This window comes from Anticarsia gemmatalis, chromosome 3 (assembly GCF_050436995.1).
Source record: "Anticarsia gemmatalis isolate Benzon Research Colony breed Stoneville strain chromosome 3, ilAntGemm2 primary, whole genome shotgun sequence".
NCBI classification, from domain to species: Eukaryota; Metazoa; Arthropoda; class Insecta; order Lepidoptera; family Erebidae; genus Anticarsia; species Anticarsia gemmatalis.
The window spans coordinates 14,551,345-14,573,424 of NC_134747.1; the positions used below are offsets into that span (position 1 = coordinate 14,551,345).

General features: G+C 43.5%; 1 protein-coding gene across 2 annotated transcripts in view; it reads left to right on the top strand.

Annotated features, from left to right (window-relative positions):
- Positions 1 to 22,080, top strand: part of side-II (sidestep II transmembrane protein) — a 361,927-nt gene that overhangs the window by 305,072 nt on the left and 34,775 nt on the right. For both annotated transcript variants that reach the window (XM_076136708.1, XM_076136709.1), the window contains exons 8-9: positions 7,982 to 8,126; positions 8,370 to 8,500. In XM_076136708.1, coding sequence (XP_075992823.1) covers positions 7,982 to 8,126; positions 8,370 to 8,500 — 276 coding nt within the window. The remainder of the gene's footprint in view (positions 1 to 7,981; positions 8,127 to 8,369; positions 8,501 to 22,080) is intronic.

Consider the following 22,080-nt stretch of genomic DNA (forward strand, 5'->3'; position numbering starts at 1 on the left):
CCACTCAAGCACACAAGATCAATTACAACAGCTCATTGACGAGTGTTCGTTACAAAGCAAACAAGTGCAAAGCATTCCGTTAATCACATTACACACATAACACACAACACACAACACACGTGTACAGCATTACAGCACACAGTCTCCACACAATTTGATTAGCCAATAGTTGCACAGCAAACTTGCGGCCGGCGCCGTTTGCCCGCGACCGCTGACAGGTGTGTGCACCAATTACCGCGCCCGACAAACAGACAAACACACCCTGTTTACTTATCATACCTATATATAGTAAGTACGACGCACTGATCCCCGTCACACACTCGTGCTGTACCTTAAGAAAGTGCATGGCCGCCAGCGACGTGTTATCTCAATGCGTTTTCCCTGAACGAAGTAATGCAACACAAGAATGGAAATCCGGATCCTTCGTGATCACAATAATCACCTTGAACTGAAGTTTTTTTACAAGCGTTTACGCGAGGTTGGCTTTGTAAACATAACCATTAAATATTTTATTTTTAATTTCATATCTTCAATTTTAAAATTCTGAATCATGTCTACTGAAGCTAACAACTGATAGAGAGTTATTACAGTAGGTATTGTCTCACAATATCTAGATGTGGCACAACCACGCTTGGTCTCTCCTGGTCGGTGGTGAAGCGTCGTTAGTGGTGTTCTCAGTGGTTATGATAGGTTTGTGTTCGGCAAACCCTTGAGTCGCTCGATTACGATATTACATGTCCGGCGGCGCGGGCGGCGCGGGCGGCTCGGCCGTGCACAAACAATCAGCGCTGAAGCGTCTGTACTAATCACACGATTGATACTACACACTACACACTGCGCCACTAACACCCCACACGTATTGCTACACTGAGCAAAGCAAATCGTTACTGTGTTCCTATTTAACTGATTACACGATCAAATTGCTATATACAATACAATTGTAATTAATAAGATTGCTTTGTATTGATTGGTTATAGTGACCTAATGTTGATAGGGTTTACAAGAGACAATATAATTATATCATTATTATGTTAAAGTAAAATAGGTTTTGAGTAACAAAACTATAATCCTCGGATTCAAGTAACATCCGTTTCTTTTCTTCGCAAAGAAAGATAACAAAATACTGAAAACTAAACAATTCTCAAGAATCGAATTCAGAACGTCCCGGTCGTATACACAACTTGAAGTACCGAGAAAATAGAATCAATATGAAACGATATTATGTAACATTTGCCATAACAGAAATATACACAGCCTTATTCAATACTAGGTTTACACAAATTTCCCTGAAGACTTAGACGTATTACACCCACACGAGTCAAGTAATGTTTGGTGTCGTACGGTTATAAAATACACACCTTGTTCCGAGTACCGCCGATCTACTAAGAATAACTCGACAGGAAAACGTTATAAGATAAACAATTCTTTGAACCCGAGATCCAGCAATCAATGGCTCCCGGCGATATCGATGAGTCAATCTTGTAAAACATTAATTTGTAAGTTGGTACAATTTACAAAGAAGCAAGTGGCCAGGTGAGTCGCCCGGGGCCGGGAGGTGCTTCCAGCAGATTGATGGCTCCGCCGCATTGATGGATGCGTGCCGCCGCGCGACACGTAATCACTGAGCGCCTTGACGAGCTCCACGCCAGCGACGCGAGCGACCGACGTCCGACAAACACCCACACAACAAACACTCCGGACAATTTAAAATGCAATTACCGTCCGGAAACGTCGCTAATTAAACGGAGATATTCGTTAATGGCCCCTACACCGGGACCTCCCCCTCCCCCCCCCCGGTCCCGTCAGCCCCCCGCGAGCCCCAAGCTGACCCCCGTCCGACTTGGCTTCAATTTGTAATGACATTACCTTCGCAGCCTTTTTTGTTGAAGGCCGAAACGAGCCGTCTCTTATTGGAGTCAGTTACGTGAAATTGATGAGTTCTATTACGAGAAGGTAGATAACGTCGTGTTACTTCTCTATGTTATGTGTGGACCTGTGTATTGAAATTACACTCGCTTTATGTATAGGACATGACAAACTATATAATATATAGCTTTAAGTATTGCATTTATCATATTTCTTACGCAGAGACAAAATTTGAAGACTTTATACAACCTTTAAAAATTTTAACTAACGATAGTATATCTTCCTTAACCTGTATATTATATTAAAATTTCGTACTTTGTAAATAAGTTCAAGCCGAGCCTATAATTAACTCTCTCAGTAATAAATGATGGAGTAATCCGAGATTGTTATCATAAAATAATTCAAACATCATTAATCAAGGCTTGAACAATGAGTCGCGCTTCACCTGCCCACTTCACCACCCACTATAACTACAGAACAGAGGTTTCAAATTAGTTTCACTGATATAAAGAGTTTTGGAATAAAATGAATATCAGAAGATATCTAGGAAACGGCAGACTTCCAACTATTCCAAAAGTTGTTGAAACTAAATAAGTCATCTCATCATCAAGCCGTGAGAAACATAACAAAGCGACTTAGTAAACTAAAACTAGTGGATTACAAAATCTGTTGCACTTTGAAGGGTTACTGTAGAGAGTGTCGAGTAAGAGATCCACCCGTGTGATCGAGCAGTGAGTGAGAACAGAAGCGTCGGAGAATAAAGCATAAACACAACACCCTTCATTATTTATGACCGGTTCAAATAAGTTCACCATTTAAATATTCAGTGTAGCACCCCCTCCCCCCTCGCACCCCGCGCACCCCCCGCCCGCGCCTATCTCACTATTAAGTCTTTTGTGCTTGGACACCAAGCATTGTGTGTAAACAAAATAATCTCATATGTATCATTAGCTTGCCTGAAACATGAAATCTGAAAAAATACAAAAGTTTTTTCTAAGATTTAATTAAGTTTTTTCCAGCAATATTGACTACAATAGTCTTTATAAGGAAACATGTAATTTTTTAATTACGAAAGTGAGTGTCGTCGATGTATAGTTCTGTACACCCACATTAAGTAAGGTGAGTAACTCGTCATTATTTATCCGGTACGCCGTGGTCTTAAATAGACGCAACACAAACACAGCCGCAGTTGAATTGAGTACGTTCTATTGTTAGTTGAAGGATAGTCTGATTTCGTCGAGAATAGCTCGCCACCTCCTTCCTCAGCCTTCTATTCTTACACACAAAACAGACGCCTCGTTTATTTGCCACTAGCTCTCCGCCGCGGCGACGCCTCTCCACTGTTTAATATAACGTAGCTGCTGTCCATCTACAATAGTAACGTATGAGTAGGACAAGAATTCTTGTATTAGATTCAAGGGATTACTGATAATATGTAATAGCGAGTGTGCGTACACAAACTTGGTCACGATCATTCTGCAGAACTTGCTTCATTGTGGTTTAAACTGTGAGTGTCGTTACGTCATCGCTCGTGAAATTAATTTCCTATTTAGTATTCGTCGTTGGAGTTTGTGTAAACAGTGAGGTGTAGGTATTAATATTCTTTAACGTGACAATCGGCGAGGCTTCCTGCTCCGCGCGAACAATGGCGCGGCTCGGTGCGACGCCGTGCGGCTGTGTGCGGACGACACCGCCGCCGCACAAAGGAGACCTTCTCACAATAATATTACGTAATTGATGCTAATTTACTAATTGTATTTAATGGCTGAGAGTTCTCCGCCGCCGACACTTAACGTTACGACTGTACGACACGTACCCTCGCGGACGTTTATTATTTCATTCAGTTTCTTCGAAACTTGACATCAAAACGTGACCGGCTCCACCGCTCTGCTGTTTTTAATTTTGTCCGATATCGTATTGTCGTAAACGGCAGATGGAACAATATTGGAATTTCAAAAGATATGAAAATATTTTGCGACTTGTTTTTTTTCTCAAAAGGTCCCTTTACAAAATACCGTGGCCGAAAATAAGGTAGAATTAAAAACGAGGAGAGCCGAGCCCTAAACATAATACGAGCGCCGCGGCCGGGAAGAATGGGAGCTCACCTCCGGTAACATGCCTGATAAAATTATGTGGGGAACTTAAAACTAGCGGGTGTAGTAAAGCCGAGTATGATACAGTGTGCCAGTGGAGTGGAGGGAGCGCATTTTAAGCAACAACGTTGCAACCATCATAAAGTGTGGAATTATGGGCGGGAACATGAACAGTACGAACACGCGGAGCCACGCGGCTGCTGTTCAGCGCCGACACTAGCGCCGCTGTGTGCCGGCCACCGCGCACACGCACATACACACACACACACACCCTGACGGCCACGTGAGTTGAGGCCACAATATACGCACCGCAAATCCCGCACACTTTATTCTGTGCGAGCATAATGTAGCCGTTAGTTAGGCGGTCAGTAGTGTGCGCGGCGTGCGGTGTGGCGCCGAGTCAGCGCACTGCATCAGGTGCGCGTGTGTGTGTGTCGTGTAAATATGCGCGGTGATCGCTTAGCTTAATAAGCAGAGCGCTTGGCCGCGGGCCAGCTGCACGGCGCCGCACCGCGCCGCACCGCTCCGCTCTACTCGCGAGTTACTGCGCGACACTACGGGCGCCGACTCAGCCGTGATTAAGATTGCAGCCGTACGCCGTCCTTGCTATGGACTATGGGCGCTCCGCTTACCGGATTGTTTTTTTATGAGCACTTCGTCGAGAAAATTAGTTCCCGACGTCTTGGCGAGCTTATCTTCGTAATAACGGTCATATGTCTTCCGTGAGTGTTCACTGACTACTGTGCTGTTATCTTGTAAGCGATTACGTTTTTGCTTATTCTAAAACATAGATGTCAATGTAACGTCGCTAATACCAATCAAATTAATTATAAACAAAAGTAAATGAAAATAACAGGATTAAAGTGATCACTGAGCTAACAGACTGCAGTGATAATAAAAAACTAGCCGCGGTTTGAAATCTAATTAAAACGAAACTTTGTAGAAGCAACAAAACGAAACTAGCATCGCAAGTGGTTCCGCGGCGAGCTCTCATCAAACTACGAGAGCAATTCTCTTTGTAGGCAATAAGTAAAACACGAGTGTCACATAAAAGTGGGGAATACAGAATAATTCGTAACATTATAACGTCCATTGAGGGCGGGACGTGCCGCACCGCTCCGCGCCGCACCGCGCCGCGCCGCGCGTGCATAGCGCGATTTATGGCGCGCACGTGATTGTTGTCGCGATGCCTCCCCGCCGCCGCCGCCGGCTGCGTGGCCACACGCGTATAACATACGCGCCCTTTGTATGAAAATGTCGAAAATATTACTCATTACACTACACCGCGCTCACCCAAAACTCGCTACGACCGTAGCCTGCTACGTGCTACGGCGCTACGGAATGTTATGAAAATTCATAATCCTCACGATTTTTTTCTAAATATTATATTACGCAGCAATATATTTATTTTTCATGGCAAAAATGTATTAATCTTCGTATATAAGGTTAGGTATAATTTTGCTGCCGTCAGTAAAACACTACGTATCTATACAACATTGATAACAGCCGTAAATTCGTCGCAATTCGCCATTTGCCGCGAGTTTTACGCGATTTTTTGAGCTCTCCCCGTAATCCCAACTCGACTGTCTTAAAGAGGCTTAATATAAAATGTGAGTACAAGGTACTAAGAAAAATATAAAACGACGAAAATTTCACGTGAACGAAGGAGAAAGTTTACTTTGAATTTAAATTGGCTGCTGAAATGTTATGTACATAAGTATTTATGCTTTAACAAGCACATTATGGCACATCGTTAGTTTGCGGGAAGTGTAAACTTGGTATAGAGGCGCCGCTTAAATAGTGTCGTGTAGTGGCGCGGTACAGGTAATAATGTGTGTAAGATAAGGCGGTGGTCAGACGGTGCTCCGACTAAGCCTGTGGCTAGTAATGCACGGCGCGTGTTGGGCGCGCCGTCGATTGTTCGGTTATCGGCGCGGCGCACACCTGCCGCCGGCGCGCCGCTCATTAATCTGCGCGGACCACGTCCTCGCCACTGTTAGCGACGACAATCCACGCAACTTATTATGTGACCCTCTAATATTCATAACACACTTTATGGTAAGAAAGCTTCGTTCACTTTTTGCCAAAATTTCTTGCAGAAATCATGTACTCAGCTCACGTCACATGTCAGTATAAATACCAATCATAACAATAGAAATACAACAAACGGCATTAGCAATAGAATTCCGAATTTAGTTCCAGAGATCGTTTTAGAATTAATAAAACAATGACTAAAACTACTTAATCCACTCGAACGGTTGTCAGCGAACTTCCAACAATAACCTTTTCAACAAGTAAGCGGGGTTTAGTCGCTTCGACGGGTATTCGGAAAAATGTGGAGCGTCGGTGGCGGGAGTGTGCGGGAGTGTGCGGGAGTGCAGGCTCCGAGCGACGGCGGCTTAGTGTTGACTGAACACTCGCGCGCTACTTATTAACGAGTAACCCTCGCGCGCTGCCACTGCGAGCACTGCGCCGCCAGCATTAGCTTCATGTACAAACATCGACGCGGCCCGCTCGTGGCGCAACACTGCCATGTTCAATATTCAAATACTTTAATAGAGTAATAGTCACGTCGACATAGTGTAATGATAACCTCGTCGCTAGCAACAACACGTATAAGACGAGATCGCAATTGAGTTAGCGCGCCTCCTCCACATATCAATTTGGTAAAATCTTTTGTTCTGTGGCGCGGGGCGCGTAGGTGCCGACTATACATAATTCAGCAGAGCGACGTTCATTAAGTGCTCGTAACGAGATTAAACTGAATAAATGAATTTGAATGGAAACAAAATATTCAGTGCGCGCACTTGTTCCCCGTGTTCTGTAAACGAGCGCGCGAACTGCAGAACAACAGATCACTGACATGTTATTCTAATTTTCTTACAATTAAAATAGCTTTATTAAATGAGCATAAATTGTAGAAACTAGACTTAATTAGGCACTGTTAAGTTTGAACTCTGGCGTTTTACAATTCAACTAAGGAATGTAGATTGAAGCCAATCCGTTACTATGTTTGGTGTAACGTAGTAACAAGGATATAACTAAACATTCAAAGTATTATTTCTTAATCCTATTTTTTTTATCTGTCAACAACAGTAGCATTACTCTGTAAAGCTTTTAGCAGACATCATGACATGTATTAGCGGCGCGCTGTCGCGTCGTGTGCGGCCGGCCTGTTGGTGTGTAACGCGCGCGACCGGCCTATTGGCTTGTAATCTGCGCAGTGAGCGCGCCGCTGCACTCGACCGCGCCGCCGACATTACTCGCCTAACTCACCGAATACGCTTGTACTTTTTGCATGGACAAATAAACTTGGTCGATTCACAAACTTTTAATTTATCACAAGACCCAACGAAGCCAAAAATTCGAAAATTTGTTACTAAATGCTAGAATTGCGCTATATTTTGCATCGGCAAATGTATCTGTTTTATAGATAGTTGTATCACGGCAACAGCTATTGCAAATCATTCAAATGAATTCGTTGTATGAATGTTTTGATCAATAATAATGAATGATGGCGTTGCGAGTGTCGCGTCAGTAGCGGCCAGTGACGGCCAGCAGCGGCCGCTCGGCCGTGAACGTCATTAAGTCACGTGATTTTATGTTCATATTGAACTGGACACAACATCAATACTGTTGCGCCATCACTTGTACAACATTGTCATAATAATGACTGTCTTACTTCAGAAAAAGGGTTGAATGAACTTTAATAGTTATAAAAAGCCTATTAAAATGTTCATACTTTCTGATCAGAACAAATAGTCACTAAAAACATAATGTACATGATGAACGTTTGCATTTACAATAGCTAATTGATCACCATACGTGGAAATCTTATAGTTATATCATTGGCCTGTGTCCGTCTATTGTAATGATTCAGATGATGATCATCATCTGCACTAATGTGCAATGAGTCGCGGTACTGAACATGTGTAGATGAAGAATGTCACAAGTGAACTGACGCCCACGTTGTCTTCCGCTGTTCTTGCACTAACCACGTTTCTATTGTTGGTGTGTGGCAGGAGGAGCTGCGCGACAACCTGACGGTGAGCGTGATGAGCTTCGTGCCGACGCTGGACGACGACGGCAAGCCGCTCGTGTGCCGCGCCGAGAACCCCAACGTCACCAGCCTCGTCATGGAGACCACCTGGACCATCAGCGTCGTCTGTCAGTAACACATTCACCACTATGTCTTACAACTCCACTCCAGTTTCTACACTTCATTCCCGCTATATATAAACGAACGTAAATGAAAAACTCTTTTCCACTAATGGAAACTTCACCACTTTTTTTTTAGTTCTGTGCATGAATTCTTTAAACTGTTGTGTTTTTAAATCAACTGTAACGTTAATTGAGCGTCTTGCTCTCTCATCTGCGGTTTCCAAGATACTAAGGTGTTATAATGTGTAGATCCCCCGGTGGTCCGCCTCCGGCTGGGCAGCTCGCTGGCGGCGGGAGACATCAAGGAGGGAGATGACGTGTACTTCGAGTGTCACGTGCGCGCCAACCCGCCGGCCAGGAAACTGTCCTGGCTTCACGACGTGAGTACTTACTTCTTTTAATACCAGTATCTGCACCATTCAATGAGCATATTATATAGATACCTGTTTATGTTATTGGCTTAATTTAAAACAAGTCCATGTTTCGTTATTTAAAACCTTTCTAACCGATATAATGTACAGACCATTTGTTCTCCGCATACTGTGTAGATATTGCCAGCAGTTGTCACGACGCTCCGTGCTACAGGACAAATACCACCAGCTTAAACGACCCGCGTAGCTCGCGTAGCGCCCGTAGCTCGTAGCACGAAGCCCGTAGCTCGTAGCAGGGTGGCAACTAACCGCACCGTAACTTTTAACTGCCACGTTATTGAGATTTATTTGGAACTACTGTTAGGTACTATAACAAATGTATTTGTATTACTTACGTGACATGCTGAATGATAGGATATCAACATGCTTAACATTAACTTAGTGATTCGTATTTAGTTGTCAATTAGATTACCTAATCTTACTTTACAGTTAATGAAAAACTGAATAAATGCGCAAAGTATGCCGTCGGTACTGTCAATAAAAATATTATGATTACAAATTAATCCGTCATGAATGAAAACAACAACGAGGTGCGGCCGGTGACGAGCGGCGGGCGCCAGCGGGGGTGAGGCGCAGTGTGCGGGGCGCGGGGGGAGGCGGCGGGAGCGGGAATAAAGTAATAGACGACGGTGTACGGTCCGATAATCGCTTTGTGCTGTGTCGCTCCTGTTTTAATCAGCAATATACAGACGGGGCGGTACACATTTTTTTTGTTTCGTTTCACCCTTTCAGGGGCAATCAGTCGCGCGTTGTTACACGGATCGCGACACGCATCACCGCGTCCGCCTCGACGCGATGTTTTTTTTCTCTCTGTATTGTTTTCACGTTTTGTTGTCGGTACGGCGACTCGACCCACTTATCCGTCCGCACCGCACCGCGCCGCGCCGCCTCGTATCGCTCTGTCCCGCGCCGTGCGCTCTAAATGCGATTGTTTCTGACGTTCTATCTGAATGACGTTGATGCGTGATACGCCACGTATTTTAATATGTATTTCAACCCTTATTTACGTATTGTAATACTCTTCCCATCAACCTACTTCCGTTAGCATATAATGCGCTCGTTTTAAATCAGTAAGTAAATAAAATGAGACGTTACATTCGAGTGTTGTGTTGTAGTGAGTGGAGCACGTCGTGTTGTGTTACATACAGAGAGCTATCTGCGACACGCTCCGGGTCGTCTCCGCCGCGCGCTACACTATTTGTACAACAACCGACTACATCTGACGGAGGATCGAACGTCGGGACAGTCCAACTCCAGTTTAGAAGGTCGCATGTGAACTGGTATTCGAGGGGCCACGAGTGGCGCCGAGAGGCGAATATTTCGCGCTGCATTCAGGGAATAATCCGAAGTCAGATATATAGCGGTGGTTTTGTCGACGACGATGATTAAAAAGGCGTGCATCGCACGCGTCAATAGCGCGCCATTGTCGGCGGTGACGTACGGCGCGCGATATTATTTGCGTGATTTTTCCCTCAGTTACACGCGTCCATTTGTCGCGCGCCGCCGACGCGCCTCATTGTTTTATGTGTGATTGTTTTTGACAAATGGCGGCGCATCCACCGCGCGCGAATTAAAACGCAGATAATTTACAGCGGTCATTTGCGATACGCGCCGACGCACATACACGCAACGCTTTTTACAATCGACGTCCGCCATCATAGGGAAATGTACGCCGTTTGTGATGTCCAAATAAATAATATCCTTTATTGCGCGAGTGCTCGTCATTTCGACAGTTTTATTCGCGCCGTAGTGCGAACCTATCAATAGCGTTTAAACGGCAAAGCTTTAATTTAAACGTCATATTTTATACAGTATTTGTCATCACATTCACACGACAAAAACAATATAAGACTTTTTCATATTGATGAAATATCAATCTGAAAATGTTTAATAATGTTAGGACGTTACAAAGACAGCTTAGAATAAAAGCTTTATTACATGTTTACATTATTCTCTTGTCTCAGTGAGTAGTGGCGACTAATGCCAGCGAGCGGTCAGTTGGTCGCGGGAGGCTGAAAGGTTCGGCGCGGGGCGGCTTCTCCTAAATTATTCATCATTAACGTTAACACTGTACAACATATTAAAAGCAAATTGACGGCGAGCGTCACTCGCTCCCGCGCGTTAATACGTATGTGCGTTATGTACAGAGTTTAGGCGTGATGTATGTAAATGAAGGCAAACGTCAATATAATCGAGTGAACGCGCAGTGTGTCGCCGTGCGGCTCCGCTCGCGTTATTAGCGCGCCTTGTATGACTGTATTCCCCCGAGCAAACACCGCGCCGCGGCGTCACTCGTTACGAATTAATTAATTACGATGCATTAGCAAGCTTGCGGCCTGTACTCGCGTGTAATCAGAGGTGACAAACATTAAGATTTGTGTCGAGAGTTGTGTCGTGTTGTTTTTAACCTAAACGTACGAATGTTTGTCATCGTCGTCAATGATTATGTAACACATGGCATTGTTGTACAACAATTAGATTACGTTAGACCAAATTACCCTTAAAGGTATAAGTACTACAGTTCATGATATTAATCTACTAATTTGAATTAATTAAAACGCTCCTTCATTTACCAATACTTTGCTCACTTTACAGCAACTAACACGGTACTGTCAAATCAGCGCATCATTTCACCAGTAACCAGTAGTCAGCGGCATGACATTAATCGCTTGCCAGCGCTCGCGTGTAGTTGTCTATCGAAAACTGGTTACACCGACACTGGAACAGTCACTAACAGTCACTAACAGTCACTAACAGTCACTAGCAGTCACTTGCAGGCAGCTACAGGCAGGAGCAGCTATTAGGAGGCAGTAGGCGGCAGTGCGTCAGTGTCTGACAAACTGATTGAAACGGCACGGGCACTTTACTTCTACCTGTAAAGCGAACACCTCCTTACTCCTGATATAGGGTTGATTTTGAGGTTTTATGTACTGACAATATCTGGATGAGGTAAAAAGTTATTCCGTGAGGTTTAGTTAAGTGGTGATGTCTCCACTATTGCCGCATAGAACGACATCAAAAGCTTCAACATCTCAAAATATGTATATTGAGATGAACTGTAATGCGAAAAATTCGTACAAAGATTTTATCTATTTGACCGATAGGTACATATGATCAGATACTATGAATGAGAATGTAGTAAAGTTATTATACAGGGTTGCTTAAGCCACTTTGGTATACTTTACTTACACTTGAGAACGGAACTGAAAACTGAGGAACGAGGCTCGATATTATGTTTGTTTGTAAAACATTTCATAATAAAATAATCTTCAAACATTAATACGTTACAGGCATTACAGATTAAACTAAGCCTATAGCATATACGTCAAATACGGTAGGTATGTTGTACGGAGAAACATTTTTCTTCGCAGTAAGAGTATTTTAATATCCTGTACGCCACGTACAATACACATATTTCATTGTATATCTGTAATCTCCTTGAAGCACTTGGAGTATAATACGAGTACGTACACTATTGAATGTATCAATGTTTACCGTTTTTATATCATATGTCGAGGATGCCTACACAAGGTTTCATTCCAGGGTCAGACTAAGTATAATTGCGTTTCTCCTACAAAGAAATTCTTAGAAGCCACGCGGAATATCTTTAAGTCGGTATACTGACACAGTTTTGAAGACCTTGACTAGTCTGGTAAAGAATAGGAAAAATCAGAGCAATAATAACTTCGAGTTTTATGAAAGTGGTAAAGTTTTTCAGTTTTCAACGCTCCTATACCGATAGTTTAACTACCGCTGACATAATCATAAATATTATCAAAATGTTCAATTAACATTTCGAAACATTTATGGTCCATCTAATTGAAATAACTATGACCTTTAAAATCAGAAATGTATAAATAACAAACACACCTATGTCATTTGGAAAAACCTAGTGTATAAAATAAACAGCAACACACATAGGCGCGCGGCGGCAATCACCCGCCCTCATCACACAGCGGTATGCTCGCAGGGCGCGCGGCGGTGCACAGTGCACGCGGGCCTTTATGCAATCGTCGCGTTTCTTTGCACTGCATCGTTCGTTGCACACGAACAACAAGCGATGGAACTGTCTTTTGATTATATTGTTCACTTCACTCGTTATATTCAAACAGGCGTTTTGATTATTAATCATTTATGTAGAACTGAGTAGCAATTACATATTTTGCTCTCGTAGCTCTTTCTTAGGTGGTATATTCACTTTTTTATTTTGGGGATGTTTATACTGTGTTTGATCTGTGCTGACACTTATTTCAGAAAAAGTTAAATATTCTACCTGACTAAAGTTCACAAAATTGAATTCCTTACTGGCTGGCTTCCTAGGTAAAGCCTGCATTGTGACTGCCTTGAGTCTATACGAAAAGTCATTGGTACCTTGGTTTTGAGTCGTCAACCACTTGCATGGATAATACTATGATGGTTATGTGATAAACCTAACTTACATCGTAATTCAGTGGCTTTTATTTATACGTACATCAACGCTCAGGCATGCTCGGCTCATTGTCACAATTACGTGATGTTTAGTGCTTAATGTCGTATTGTTGGACAGTACAAGCACAGTCATCTGCTTGAGGTGTTACACTGTGGTCCACAAGTGTACACTGTGTGTAGTGTGTGGTGGTTATGCTAATATTACCTGTGTGTGGTAATAGACTAATTGTCAGTAGTTCACTACAGGTGAAGACAATAACTGTACAATCAGATTACAAAGACATTAATTAGTTTTTTATATGGTTTCACGTCCGAGGTGTAGCGGTTGTGGTGTCGTGGAATAGATTGTCACGTGAAAGAGATATTAGTTTGGTCCGATATTAGCTATTTTGAGTGTGATTTACCAAGTACTGGGTGTCCGATGTATATTTGTTAGAAAAAGTTTCTGCGAAATAAAACCAGTTTTCAGTGATTACTATTATCTTCTTGTCCCAAAACCTGTACATCTGTTTCGGGATGTTTATTCATTATTTAGGTAATTCTTAGGAAAAACATTTCCCTATTTCTTTAAAACATAGTAACAAAACTAACGACAAAGCTTGTCAGACCTGAATTACAGATTGACATTCACTGACAAAGTGATTTAGATACTTCGAACAAGGAATCTGTCTAGCGTTACATTAAGACACGTCCCGTCTCGCGGAGTCATCTCCACACTCATATACTTCAACTCGACAATAAAAGTAAATAAAACAACAGTTAACAGGTAACGAATAAGCCGCGAACATGGACGTGCAAGGGGCAGGGTGGGGGGTGAGGCGGTGGAGGGGGGTGGATGTATGGTCAGGTGGAGAGGTCATCATAACTCATATGAATCTCTTTAGGCAGCGGCGCCGCCCCGGGGACTCATACAACAAAAACCTCGCAGAAACACACGGGAGCAGGCAGGCGGCGGCCGAGCTACATACATCATGTCGTTAACTTTTGGATTATGTTTTAATTTCTCTTCCACCCACCACCATTCTTAATTTGTAATTTTGCTAAACGTCTCTATTTGAAGATTTCGATGATATACCGACAGATAATTCCGAAATGGTGCATGACCAACAAATCTCTCGTACATTTGTAAGACAAATGTTTCTGTTTACGACAGCGATTCTTTGATTCTCATTTTCTGGGATACAGTACACAGTATTGTGAAAAACCAGCTTGTGTTCACTGACTCACTTTCAAGCCTCTTATATTAACAAAATGCTAAGCTGACCAATGATCACCATCTACGCAATCATCTATAGTCTGTATGTTCCCAAGACGCGTGTATTAACAAAAGGAGAGCTTGTTTTAACTAATATTATCCCACCGCCTCCGCGTATGAGTGTATGTTCTATCTATTTATATATACACCTGAACATGTGTGTGTGTGTGTGTGACGTCTCTTAATATAACGTGTTGTGTAAAACTATCTCACATTGTGCTAGGTTAATGTAAATGAGTTTTAGGTTTCGGTTACACGGACGGTCAACGACAAAACCGCTTAACATTTCTTGAGCAGCATTGACACGCAGCGTCTTAATTAATTAAAGACTTAGGACTCCTTTGACTAAAGGAGCCTTACAAAAACCTTCAGATAAATGAGATTCATATAAGTTTTTATCATTTATATCTGGCCTTGCCTGAATATCCCACTTATGTATGTACAGACAAATCATTGGTATTATGACAAATCAACCGCTTTTAAAGTGATATTATGTAGATTTGTCCAGTCACTTGTGTCAGTAACTGTATATTTTAGAGGCGTGACCTGTAGTCTTTAGTCAGTTATGTGTTGTGCTCAGAGAGCTGTTTATAATTTAAATATTAAGTGTGCAGTACTTCCCTCATTAGTGAGAGCGCCGCCCTCGGGACATCGCTAATGTATCATTTATACAAAAAGTACGCGACACTTGTGAAACTGTGCAACGAGAAAAATGGCGTCCCTCCACGGCGATTTGTTTAATATCAGCAAACAAACTTTATTTGTGAGTCAAAGTTGAGCGTGCCGCCCGCCAGCAGGGGACTGATACACTACGACAATACTATGTACGTAAACTTTTGTGTTACGTATTAAAATTATACATAAGACGTTAAAGATAAACAAGGGTTTGATGTTCTCAGAGCTGTTCAGGAGCCAGTCGGTGTCTCACAAGAGCATCGTGAGTATCCGCGACATGAAACATTACTTCGAGCACCTGAACAATAACAGCGAACAGCGCTTACACCTCGAGCGTAATCCTGTCGAGTGATCACTCCAATCAATTAGACAACACAATGTTATGGAAGCTTCGAGTGCGTCGAGTGTCAATACCGAGTACCGGCGGCTCCGGCCCGAGCCGTGCGGCGTGAGCGAATCATCTCGAGTGCTGATCGAAGACGGTATTAAAACCAACCACCTGGTGTTCTATTAACATTCCGCGATCATCGCTTCAAGCGGCAAGAACGTAATACCTGCAGGTAGGCTGCGACATACGCCCGCTTGACGTAACGAGCCACAGCCGACGAATTTTAATATTGCTCGATCACTTTTTTTACAACATTTCATTTTACCTTGATTGTGAATTAAGTCGAATTTTATCTGCCTTGTCTTGTAATTTTACCCACAAACCAGTCTATTCACTCTATTAACCAGTCATTAAGCGTGAAATGTGCGTGACAGAAGACACAATTGGACGCTGGATGTTCCCGGAGTGTTCTGTGTGAGGGACGCGGGTGTCGCGAGTGTCGCGAGCTCGGCGCGTGTAACTCTTCCACGCACTCTTCTCGCACTCTCGGCGCGCGCTTGTTACCCGGTGTAATCGCGCCCATCACTCAGCACGCCGCGGCCCGGGCGCGGTGCGGGTGCGGTGCTGCCACCCCGCCAGCCAGCCCGCTATTAACCACGCGCCGATGACCTGTCAAAATAATAAGACGCAGCATCCATTTCACGTCTTAAGCCATCATAAATTTGAGGGAAATTTATATATATTATAATCTGAACAATTACTCAGGGCGGGGAGAGTCGATGACTTATACCCGCCGCTTAGCGGGCAGCTGCCGTCCCGCCTCGTTAATGCTAAATCATATTTTATTGTGCAAGATATAGCGCGGATCCGACTCACGGAATTAGTTAATTCTGATTATTAAATTAATATCTGCGCTTAGCCGCAGAGCCGTTTAATATCGAGCACTCGACCCACGCGCCGGCCCGCACCGCGCCGGCCCGCACCGCACCGCGCCGCGTCGTACCGCACCGCGGCCGGCCCTTTGTGCCGCGGATCGACATCCATCGTAGAGCTGCCGATTGTTCATTATTGAAAAGTGATGTATTATTCATTTGTGTGATTTGTATCCGTTCTGCCATCTTATGGCGTGCCTCTACCTTATAGGCGCGGTATAGCGAGCTGGTGAATCTCATTAATCTTTTGGTTGAAGGCATAATTGTATGAATAATTGGAGAGTTATAGGGCATAGTTATTGTCAGGATTTGAAATGAATTGAGTTATAGAAAATGTTCAGTCACGTACTACTAATTCCACTAGTGTATGGTGAAACCAGCATCCAAATTTCATATGTATGCTACTAGGATAAGTTGTAAGATAAACTAATATTTAAGAAACTTTTAAATCTGAAAAAAGACAAATCATATGGATATGAAGTTGGTCAGCCAGCCACGCCCGTCATTAATTTAATCTCTCCTACATCGCTTATATCTTCTGTTATTTATATGTGCAATAGTGTAATGAGGCGTGTAGGGTCCCACGTGCAAAACATAATCTCCAAGAACTATTACAAACATGTATGTGGCGCGCAGATCTTCAATCACACACCTCGCGTCAACCGCACTGCCTCCCCCCTCCTCCCCTCCCCCCACACACCCCTGCACCGCACCTCACCCCGTCGCACATCTCATCCAAACTGTTATTGCTCTACTTGTATTAAACTTATACTCTATTCCGAATGTCATTTGAATAGTCCAATTTCGCAGTGATGGAGGGAACTTATTCCAAAGCGATTATAGCAGGAATTAGAGTTACGAGCCAGGGTTATAAGCTATTAGTGTCGTGAGGAAGTGAGCTGAGGCCGCGACCTCCTCGCGCTTAATAAACCTGGATGATTGCACCAGGTACTATCGCCAGTATGTAGTTAGTTCAGTTTTATTAACGATATTATTCATTTTCGTATTATGATTGTGCTTCGAGATTTCTTTCTACATTTTTGTAGTAGGTATGTCCATTTGAGTCCAACCTTCTTGACTTGATTTCATTTATGATATGACCAAGGGGTGTTCGGTAATGTTGGCGACAGCGCTTTACATCAACAAAACGTTATGGAAATTGAACTTATGACGGCTAATTGTTATGCTCTCTATTTTGATACTACTGAGTCAAAATGAATATCTTGCAGTCCTAATGACCAGGGGCGCTATCACGTATTTCAAATGACAACCAGTGTACGTCAAATTGATGGTCACTATTCAGTACATTGCTGCTTTGACGTAACGTGTTAATCACTATAATCTAAAAAGGAAACCTATATACAGCACAGCGGCTTTTAAATAGTTGTCAACTGAGATACATGATAGCCCCTCAGTACATTAGATCAACACGAATCGCAAAGTTTTAAATATATTCGATACGAAATACGGAGAAAACAAACTCTTATAGAGCACATTCATTCGTAAGGAGTGGGCAACTTGTCTACGCAATAAATATCGCAGGGAGCCATTGATCGCACCGCATGCTGCATACTAGTGCATACTAGTGCATACACACAACTCGTGGGCGAAGTGTTCGCTAGTTCAATGCACGACACTGCACCCGCTCTAATAAAATAGTCTTTTAATTCGCGCCCGTTAAGGAAGTGTTTAAATTACCATTGAAATTTATATCTCGCTTAAGCATCGCAGCCAGAATGTGTTTAAAGTGTATAAAAAGCGTGCAGGTGTCGCCCGGAGCGGAGGGCGGCGGGGTGGGGTCACTAGTGTGGCGGGGCGCGGGGGGTCAGGTGCGGACTCATTACCGGGCGCACATAAACCGTGAGCACTACTTACCCCCCGGTTGACCGCCGCACGACGACACAGAACATTTTAACCTATTTCCAAGTACCTCCTCGCGTCCACTGCTCGCCTGGTACGTCTCGTTGATATTTTTAATACGACCCACTCATCCATTCCGTCACGCGTACGTAATTAGTGCCCGCACTTTACTTAAAATGCTAATTATTTTTGGAGCTGTACATTAGGGTGCGCGCAATACGAGCCTTACATATTTACATACGTGTATGAAACTAGCGCGCTGTTGTTTCATACATACGTATTGTCTGCGGCGACTATTTCGTACTTCGTTTAATAATAACCCCAGTCACGTTTCACGTTTTCAAGTTGACGACAAGAATATTGCCACTTTTTTCCCATAACAAATTGGGGTTAGTGAACAATTTTGTTGATGATATTATGACTCGATAGTTTCGCCACATACTTACAGATTAGCAAAATACTTTCATTCAGTTTGCTGGAAAGTCTACCAGAAATTTAGCAGGAATAACTATGATTATAACAGAGGCCGTGACAAGTGGTTGTTATTGAGCAGTAAGTAGTGCGGCAACAAGTGATGGAACGCAGACATAAGCAGGTACATAAGAGTGACGTCACGCAGTGAGCGGCGGCACGCACGCCTCGTACGTTGTGTAGTAACACCCTCGTTTAGCGTTATTGTTGTCAAGTGCGCACTGATGGCTGTCGCATTGCCCCAATACTTATATTGTAATAGTCGTGTTTCGCACGTGAGTGATCATTTTATTATTTATGCGACCATTCGCGTGTACGTGACGCGTCCGTCGCAGACTCGCTCGGCGCAGGTCGGGCGCGCTGTCTCGGAGCTACAATGATGATATATTTTACGAGTTGTCTCGAGGAGGTACTCGCCTCGCTCACAAAGAAATACTCATATTGAATCCAATAACAGGAAACACTCGAAGCTCTCGCTCCGAACGTAAGCAAACAGTGTTATCAGGTGGAAAATACCTCTCTTTATTCGTTAATGGCAGCTATTTCCGAGGAGTGCGGGGCGCGCGGTGCGCGGGAGGGGCGTCCCTCGCGACCTCCCGTGATCATCCGCGAGATTGTGCTCCAATGAAACTCGTCTCCCTCATAATGGACAAGGCTGATTGAATCAGTCGCACTCCATTCATGCGGGATGGATGCCGAGATCAAGATTTTTGGGAACGTTTCCTGTAGTGTTGATGAGAAAATCGTCTATACATCAACACATATGACGTGTTACTACAGACGGCTACACTAACAGCGGTACAGAGCGGTACAGAGCGGCGCACCTCACACATAACATGTGTCGCGATACTATTTGACAAGGTTATAAATCCATTGAAGTAACAATGTACGACCTCTACGACATTTGATAAGTTGGTAATTCGAGTATGCTGTAACCATGTAGGTTACAGCATACTCGAATTAATTAATAAACATGTTGTTTCGTCAGACAAATCTATTTCTGCATATTTCCTTGAAGATGATATTATTGTGTTCTAATGTACAACGTCTATGGTAAATTAAATTTGTAGTAATTACACCTCTGACTTAAAGCGTAAATCACACAAAAAACGAACTCCAATAATACTGATATAAGGCATCGAGGAAGATTCTCGCTCAAACAGAAGGAGGCACGCAGAGGGCAGAGGGCAGGCGGCAGGTGAGGCGTGAGTGTGAAAGTGCGCAATATAAAACAGTCGCCCAAACACTAATGAGTTGAGCAACAGCGCCGGTATTTTGTGCTAAGAGCAAACACTTGTTCAAACAAAAAACATAATTATGCTCCGTCGCGTCGTCGCCCTGACACACACACAAACACACACACACACATACACGTACATACACAATATGACACATAATGTGTGTTCTCTGTGCTAAATGTCACATTTATACGTAAGAGCTTAAGTCTTCGGACAAAAGAAGGGACATCATTAAAACAGCCAGTGTACTGTTGGAGACTGCGAGGTGTCGCTGATACGCATGCCGCGTCCCGCATGCCGCGTGTGACGTGCGACACAATTAGAGAACAATGCAACATGCTTATAACGAAAGCTATCGTTGAGAGACGCATTGATGCTAATTAGAGGCAATCTCAATACATGATTAACCCTCAACAATACCAGTTCCCTTAAAGTCAAAAACACTTGGCTTTTGCCGAAAATTTTTAATGCCATACCGGAGTTGCGTAATCGCCCCTCGTTACATGTGAAAATATCTAACAAGAATGTAACAGACACAACTCCGTTAATTCTTTGGGCCTTTCTTGACGGTAAACAGATACTACGTGTGCAAAAATACTCGCGACTGTACTAACTACACCGAAACTTACAAGTGGTAGACCTTCACACAATAGCAATAACACCATCAATCATCAGGCGAGATAATCAGTGAGGTTGGCAAGCCACGGCTCGGGATCTCAAGTTTTCCAATTTAAAACAGCTCGCGCCTCCCACGTTTCCCACGCTTCCCACGCCTCCCGCGTCTCCCGCGCCGGATTACTTGGCACACGTAGGACAGGTGAGAGTAAAATTAATTAGTGAGCGAGTTAGTGTGACGTGCGCCGCCAATCTGCAGACAAACAACACTCGGTGCGGTGGAAGTCGGCCGCAACTCGGAGCTACTCGGCACTACTCGGCGCCCTTACACCCGGGACACACGATCAGTGGCGACAGCGCACACTTCTCTCATAAGGATTCTCTAAATACTCATTATGACACGAGCGAGACGACGTAGAACGCAAGCGGTTTTGTGCACCAGAGATGGTTTCAACTTAGCTAGTTTTGTGGATCGCGGCGTTCTTGTCGGTACTCCAAACTAGTCGTCAAGGTATTCGGGTCCACGGAGCAATGAAAGGAATTTGAGAGTAACGTATACCTCACAATGATCTAGTCAAATTAATCTAATTTTGCAATAGTGTACTGTGCTTGTTAATGCAGTAAAGTTCTCGCGTTAGCGGCATCAAAGCGCATGGCGTCGCCCCGTCCGTACAATGGTGGAGTGCGACGTGACTTCATGTGACGCAGTGGCGGTGGTGGCGTAATGAAACGTCGGCCTCACCTGTTGTGTCCGTACTGAGATGGATGGCGTGTCGATGCCGCGCCGTCAACTCGCTCCCACAAACATCATGAATATTTCAGCTCCATAGAGACCTTGAATGTCGAAAAACCCGTGAACAACATTTTGTAGTGTTGCTATATTTCTTATTTTTCGAATACTATTCTTGCCTAACAACAAATAAATGTGACTCAAAGTAGTTTTTTCCTCAAATGGACGTTTCAGGCAAACCAAACTACGTGGCCTTCTCTAGTCTAGTTGGTACGTTCTACGATGCCGCCACACCATCTGTGTACACAGCTGAATAATATGACCTTCCTCAATATTCCTTTTTTTTAGTTAATTCCGAGTCCAGAATTATAATATTGTACATCATCTTAATACTTTATGCAGTAATAAGCCGTAAAAACATACAAAATACAACAAGACGGCCGAACACAAACATCCCCGGCCTGCTCCCCCCCCCCTCGCGCCCCGCACCCCCTCGCCCCGCGCCCACCTGACAGAGGTAAAGCGAAATTATGTGTTTTTCATCTGCGCCAAACAACCTGTACTACTAATTTCACGCAGCTTTCAAAATGTCTCTTTTAATTTCCCCTTTTGTTCAACGAAACAACAGAGTCATCGAGGCTAAACAGTTTTTTTTTTGTTCGGCGCGGCTTCGGCGACTTCATTTGTAAAAATTACATTTTGTACACCGCCTTGGACTAATCTTAGCTGTTAAGTGCGTGGGCGGAGGATCCTCTACACTTAGCCGCTTTGGTTTATCGTATTGCGGTCAGTAATCTCTTTGACGAAATACTAATCTCAATATTTCATTACAAACTGATGGTGGGGCTCAGAACGCACTGATCCTTAATTGACCACAGAGAGCGAATTGACTTCATCAGTTAAATGGCCGCCTTTCTATACCTAGAATAGTTACTGTTCAATAACACTTTTCTTTATCTATTTTTAGCGACTAAGAGCACTACAGTTGTACCAGTAA